This window comes from Oncorhynchus keta, chromosome 37, assembly GCF_023373465.1.
Source record: "Oncorhynchus keta strain PuntledgeMale-10-30-2019 chromosome 37, Oket_V2, whole genome shotgun sequence".
NCBI lineage: Eukaryota > Metazoa > Chordata > Actinopteri > Salmoniformes > Salmonidae > Oncorhynchus > Oncorhynchus keta.
Window position 1 is genome coordinate 409,304 of NC_068457.1, and position 7,503 is coordinate 416,806.

At 46.8% G+C, this 7,503-nt stretch overlaps 1 protein-coding gene across 1 annotated transcript; it reads right to left on the minus strand.

Moving 5' to 3' along the window:
- Nucleotides 1-932: 932 nt before the first annotated feature.
- On the minus strand, nucleotides 933-2,058 carry or90a1 (odorant receptor, family 90, subfamily A, member 1). Its single transcript, XM_035755269.2, has one exon. The coding sequence runs from the start codon at nucleotides 2,056-2,058 to the stop codon at nucleotides 1,057-1,059; it is 1,002 nt and encodes a 333-aa protein (XP_035611162.1). The 3' UTR covers nucleotides 933-1,056.
- Between the last annotated feature and the right edge of the window lie 5,445 nt (nucleotides 2,059-7,503).

Here is a 7,503-nt window from a genome sequence, read left to right on the forward strand (position 1 = left end):
GTTATTTTACAAGGTAAGTTGACTGCGAACATTCTCATAAATACCAATTACCTGGGGAATAGTTTGAGGGGAGAGGAAGGGGGATGAATGAGCCAATTGGGAGGGCCAGATTGGGAAATGAGCTAGGACACCGAGGTTAACGCCCCTACTCTTACGATAAGTGCCATGGGATCATTAATGACCACAGAGTCAGGACACCCGTTTAACGTGCCATCTGAAAGACGGCGCCATACACAGGGCAATGTCCCTAATCACGGCCCTGGGGCATTGGGATATTTTATTAGACCAGATGAAAGAGTCCCTCCTACTGGCCTTCTAACAGCTTCTGGTATCCCATCCAGGAGCCAACCCTGCTTAGCTTCAGAGCCAAGCCATCCGTGGGGTGCAGGGTGATATGCTGCTGATGTAACTATATGTAGTCATCCACACACTGGCAATTGTATGTGCATTCATATGCATTGTCTCTCAAGCTTGAAAACTACAGTATCGGTATATTGTTTAGGGAAAGCTATTTTAAATGAGCCAAACTTTTCTCTAGATACAATCCAAAGATATTATGTTGTGGGATCAATAGCAGTGAACCATCCCCCCAAAAATGACTACGCAATTTTCAATTTGAACAAACTACCTCAATATTGTAATTTTTCTTGCATTGCAAGTGACTCGCAATTTTGGATAATGTGTTTTCTTACATTATTTTAACAAAATCTTCTTGGTCAAATATAATGTTTTTTCTATCATAGAGAACTTGAGAGATGTTAAATTCCACATTGGGCAATGGTAAAAACAACAAGTGAAGTACTGAATCAGTATTTCACAATTCAAATAATCATTATTTATTTCAAGTGTTTCTAGTGTAAACTCATTGATATAGTACCACTGATGAATGCATTTAGTTTATTCAACAATTTATTAGAAAAGAGAGAAAAATAACAAAAATCATAATTCTATTCCTATACAAAAAAGTCATACAAAGTTTATATTTACAATACAGTGCAATTCCCTTTAAGTTTATATTTTTAAATATTTATCATATACTGTAAATTGTAACACTACCTACTTTTTATTTAAACCTGCTTTATTTTCTCCCTCTTCACTATGATTGACTCGATGCGACATCCCCTTACACCAGTTACTAACAAAATACCTTTTCAGATACTTCCGGAACTCCTTGTCCCGGACACCATAGATGATGGGGCTGAGGAACCTGGGGAGGATATAGACGATAAGGTAATTTGCGAAGCGAATCTCCAGGATGTGTCCGGGTAAGAGGAAACGCAAGACAGTCTCCACGGTGGGGGAGGTGTAGGACATCATGCACATGAGGAGCTGCCCTCCGTGGAGCAGGATGGTGTTCCTGGCCCGCTGGGCAGACTGCTTCTCTGAGGACAGAACCCTGGCAATGAACAGGATCCGGAGGTAGGTGTAGACCAGGGTGAAGAAGACACAGGAGAAGTAGATGGTGTCGAAGGCTTGCCTCTTGTAGGTCAGAATGGGGTCCTTGAAGACGTTCTGCCTCAGACAGAACACACGTGTGTGGAAGAAGCTCAAAGACTCAGTGGCCAAGGTCACAAAAAGGTCGGTGATGTCGGGCACCACACAGATGAACCAGATGAAGCCGATAAGGGTGTAGGTGCGGCGTGCCGTGCAGATCTGAGCGTGGCGGAGGGGGTTGCAGATGGAGATGTAGCGCTCAATGGCCATGCCAGCTAGGTTGACTGGGGATGTCCTGGTGGTAAAGACAGCCACAAGGATGAAGAAGCAGCAGAAGGACACGTTAATGGTATAGAATATGTAGCTCAGCACGAACAGGGTGATGGTGACAGTGAGCTGGATGGCATCGTTGATGACCATGTGGATGAAGAGGATGTAGCGCGGGTTCCCGTAGAACACACGGTTCATGAAGAAAGTGGCCACCACGATGCTGTTGATGTAGCTGAGGCTGAACCACACCAGCACCATGATCAGGTTCTTCATGAAGGCAGTGGTGAACGTGTCTCTCTCAAATATCTGCAGGGCATAGCTCATATTTCCTAGTAGACCGGCCGATGAGTTCATTGTTCCTAGGCTGGGAACACAGAGAGAAAGAAAGAGAGAGGGATGAGATTGGAAAATCCTTTCAAAAATAATGAATACATTTTATAACCTGTAGAAGTCAAATAACCACAGAATGTCACCTCATTGGTCAGTCCAAACCGTTTGAAATGTCATGTCTAAATACAAAACTGTACAAATTCTGTCATGTTTTTAATCACTATGCCTAACATAGGCTAAATAAACATTGAAGTGGAAACTAGTATGAGTCCTTTTTTAAAAGTTTCTCTTTACTTTTTTTTTTTTACAGCCAATACAGAGCATAAATGTTGAAAATACACACGCATTGTCACGTATGCGCCCTCTCCGGCACCCGAGGTCGCCAGGCTGCTCATTATTACGCACACCTGTCACCCACCATCGTTATAGGCATCATCAGACTCACCTGGACTCAATCACCTGCCTGATTACCATCCCTATATACAGTATGTCACTCCCGTTGGTTCTTTCCCTAGGTGTATTTGTTTCTGTTTTGTTGTTTCATGTCTGTATGCTACTCGTGTTTCTTTGTTTTGTTCCTTGTTATTTATTAAAAGTCACTCCCTGAACTTGCTTCCCGACTCCCAGCGTACACGTTACAAGCCTGTCCTAAAGAACACAGAAGTTTTGGACTAAGAATACGACGGCTTTGAACACTTGCTTCAAGGAAAACAGTTATTGGCATTAAAAATTACATTTTCAAAAGGTCTCACTACAGCAAGGTACAATACGTTGCTGTTAATGTCAAACTATTTTGAAAAGTGACACTAAGCTCCAAATTCATTAGTAGTCATAACAATAATCCAAGTAACGCAGTGTATTTTAAAGCAAATGTTTTTTTTACTGCATTGCAGTACAGGTTAACATCCCTCAGCTTTTTACTGGGGTAAATGCTTTATTGTTTTAACTGCAGATTGCCCACACAACAATCATATAATTGAGGAAAAATTACAGCCTTTAAGTATTCATATGAAATTGAAATCTATGCATATCATACATTTCATATCATACTCCTGGGCCACTGTTTATATAATGGGTTGAACCTGTTTGAAATATCACTGAATACAATTTTTTGCGCTTTAAGTCCCATAATTACATTTGGAATTAATGGCTGCGTTTACACAGGCAGCCAAATTCGGATATTTTTCAAATAGTATTTCGACCTTTCAGATCAGCGCGGATGTGATTGGTCAAAATACCAATTACTGGGGGAAAATAATCAGAATTGGTCTGCCTGTGTAAACGCAGCCAAAGTTACATATTTAGATGCCAAAAAAGTACCTAATTGCAGGTGTATATGCTGAAAGTCACATTCTTTATGGGAAATAAAAGTAATATTGTGGCTTAAAGGCAAAGCTTTGTCATTCAGAATAATGTAGCAGATTGGTATAGACCTGAATGTACATATGAATAGACCACAAATGCTTAGATTGATATTAAATGAGCTTATTTAAGGAAATGGCTTTCTCACTGAATCACAAATTGTATAGCAAGTAAATCTGTGTTCAACATACACAGCACAAATAACAACCTTACACCTCACCTTAGTATCTGTGGAAGGAAAATGTGTATAGTCTTTCATTCCAAGAAATGTCCACTTACCTCATCCAACTTTAGTTGCATAGGTACCAAACAGGTAGGAGCTGTCTTATAAACACTTAATTCTGATGTCATCATTGAGTAGGTAGTAGAGAAAAAACAATCCATAATGCATGTCCAGGGATTGGCTCTGATAAGCATAACCTTAGGAATGTTGCACAACAAACTAGGTGTGCAAAACAATTAAGGCTAAATATAGATAGTTGTTTGAACTGTGTTTGGAATGACAATTGCCATGGAATATGTGAGGAGGCAAGCATTGAAGTTTGTCATGCAGTGAATCTGTGTTTGAAAGCTCCCTTGACGGGCCTTACAGATAATTGTATTTGTGGGATACAGAAATAAGGTAGTCATAAAAAAATTACGTCAAACACTAAGATTGCACACACAGTGAGTCCATGAAACTTATTATGTGACTTGTATTTTTACTCTAGAACTTATTTAGGTTTAGATTAACAAAGGGGTTGAATACTTAATGACTCAAAACATTTCAGCTATTCATTTTTTATAAATTTGTCAAATTTGCGGTATTGTGTGTTAGGCCAGTGGCACAACAAATCTCTTTATCAATTTTAAATTCACACATTAAAATGTGAAAAATTTAAGGGGTGTGAATACTTTCTCAAGGTACTGAAGGTACACTGAAGAACATGTGGCAGCGATTACAGCCTTGAGTCTTCTTGGATATATCGCGACAAGCTGAGCACACCTGTATTTGGGGAGTTTCTCCCATTCTTCTTTGCAGATCCTCTCAAGCTCTGTTAGGTTGGATGGGGAGAGTCGCTGCACAGCTATTTTCAACGTCCAGAGACGTTTATTCAGGTTCACGTCCGGGCTCTGGCTGGGTCACTCAAAGACATTCAGAGACTTGTCCTGAAGCCACGTAAAAAGTAACACAATAACATAACAATAGCGAGGCTATATACAGGGGGTACTGGTACCGAGTCAGTGTGAGGGGGTACAGGATAGTTGAGGTAATTTGTACATTTAGGAAAGGGTGAAGTGACTATTCATATATAATAAACTGCAATTAGCAGCAGTGTACAAAACAAATGGAGAGGGCTATTTGATTCATTGTTCAGCAGTCTTATGGCTTGGGGTAAAAGCTGTTAAGGAGCCTTTTGGTCCTAGACTTGGCGCTCCAGGTATCGCTTGCCATGTGGTGGCAGAGAAAACAGTCTATGACTTGGGTGACTGGAGTCACTGACAATTTTATGGGCTTTCCTCTGACACCACCTATTATATAGGTCCTGGATGGAAGAAAGCCTGGCCCCAGTGATGTAGAGGGCCATATGTTCTACCCTCTGTAGCGCCTTACGGTCAGATGCCAAGTAGTTGCCATACCAGGCGGTGATGCAACCGGTCAGGATGATCTCAATGATGCAGCTGTATAACGTTTTGAGTAACTGGGGACCCATACCAAATCTTTTCAGTCTCCTGAGGGGGAAAAAGGTTTTCTCGTGCCCTCTTCAAGAGACGGTCTTGGTGTGTTTGGACCATGCCTAGGTATATATAAAACAAGAAGATTGTTTGTTGATGATGTTGACACTAAGGAACTTGAAACTCTTGACCCAGCTCCACTACAGCCCCGTTGATGTTAATGGGGGCCCGTTTGGCCTGCCTTTTTTCAGTAGTCCTGGCACCACACTTCCAGTTCTCTGACCTCCTCCCTATAGACTGTCTCATCGTTGTCGGTGATCAGACCTTACCACTGTGTGTCATCAGTAAACTTAATGATGGTGTTGGAGTCTTGCTTGATCACGCTGTAGTGGGTGAACAGGGAGCACAGGAGGGGACTAGGCACACAGGATCAATACGGGGGCCCCTTACCACCTGGGGGTGGCCCATCAGGAAGTGCAGGATCCAGTTGCAGAGGAAGGTGTTTAGCCACAGGGTCCTAAGCTTTGTGGGCACTATGGTGTTGAACGTTGAGCTGTAGTCAATGTGGACATACAGTACCTGGATTGTCCACCCTCGCCGCCGACCATGGCCTAGTAGTCCTCACCCAGAACCCCCCGCAGATCGGGACTGAAGGGCAGCTCGGGACTGAGGCAGCTGGGGACTGAGGGAAAGCTCGGGAGTGAGAGAAAGCTCAGGAGTGAGAGAAAGCTCGGGAGTGAGAGAAAGCTCAGGAGTGAGAGGAAGCTCAGGAGTGAGAGAAAGCTCAGGAGTGAGAGAAGGCTCAGGAATGAGAGGAAGCTCAGGAGTGAGAGGAAGCTCAGGAGTGAGAGGAAGCTACCAGATCCTGGCTGGCTGGTGGTTCCGGCAGATCCTGGCTGACTGGCAGATCCTGGCTGACTGGCGGATCCTGGCTGACTAGCGGATCTGGAAGATCCTGGCTGACTGGCGGATCCTGGCTGACTGGTAGATCCTGGCTGACTGGCGGATCCTGGCTGACTGGCGGATCCTGGCTGACTGGCGGATCCTGGCTGACTGGCAGTTCTGGCGGATCCTGGCAGACTGGCGGATCCTGGCAGACTGGCGGATCCTGGCAGACTGGCGGATCCTGGCCGACTGGCAGTTCTGGCGGATCCTGGCTGACTGGCGGATCCTGGCAGACTGGCGGATCCTGGCTGACTGGCGGATCCTGGCTGACTGGCGGATCCTGGCTGACTGGCGGATCCAGGCTGACTGGCAGACTGGCGGCGCTCGGCAGACTGGGGGCACTGGCGGCGCTGGGCAGACTGGCGGCGCTGGGCAGACTGGGGGCACTGGCGGCGCTGGGCAGACTGGGGGCACTGGCGGCGCTGGACAGACTGGCGGCGCTGGGCAGACTGGCGGATCCTGGCTGACTGGCGGATCCTGGCAGACTGGCGGATCCTGGCTGACTGGCGGATCCTGGCTGACTGGCGGATCCTGGCTGACTGGCAGACTGGCGGCACTGGCGGCGCTCGGCAGACTGGGGGCACTGGCGGCGCTGGGCAGACTGGCGGCGCTGGGCAGACTGGGGGCTCTGGCGGCGCTGGGCAGACTGGGGGCACTGGCGGCGCAGGGCAGACTGGCGGCGCTGGCGGCGCAGGGCAGACTGACATCTCTGGCTGATCCATGCAGACTGACTTCTCTGGCTGCTCCATGTGGGCTGACAGCTCTGGCGGCTTCTTACAGACTGGCAGCTCCTTGCAGACTGACAGCTCCTTACAGACTGACAGCTCCTTGCAGACTGGCAGCTCCTTGCAGACTGGCAGCTCCTTGCAGACTGGCAGCTCCTTGCAGACTGACAGCTCCTTGCAGACTGGCAGCCCTTGCAGACTGGCAGCTCCTTGCAGACTGACAGCTCCTTGCAGACTGACAGCTCTGGCTGCTTCATGCAGACTGACAGCTCTGGCTGCTCCAATCAGACTGACATCTCTGGCTGATCCTTGCAGACTGACATCTCTGGCTGCTCCAAGTGGGCTGAGCTCTGGCGGCTTCTTACAGACTGGCAGCTCCTTGCAGACTGACAGCTCCTTGCAGACTGGCAGCCCTTGCAGACTGGCAGCTCCTTGCAGACTGACAGCTCCTTGCAGACTGACAGCTCTGGCTGCTTCATGCAGACTGACAGCTCTGGCTGCTCCATGCAGACTGACATCTCTGGCTGATCCATGCAGACTGACATCTCTGGCTGCTCCAAGTGGGCTGAGCTCTGGCGGCTTCTTACAGACTGGCAGCTCCTTGCAGACTGACAGCTCCTTGCAGACTGACAGCTCCTTGCAGACTGACAGCTCCTTGCAGACTGGCAGCTCCTTGCAGACTGACAGCTCCTTGCAGACTGACAGCTCCTTGCAGACTGACAGCTCTGGCTGCTTCATGCAGACTGCCATCTCTGGCTGCTCCATGCAGACTGACATCTCT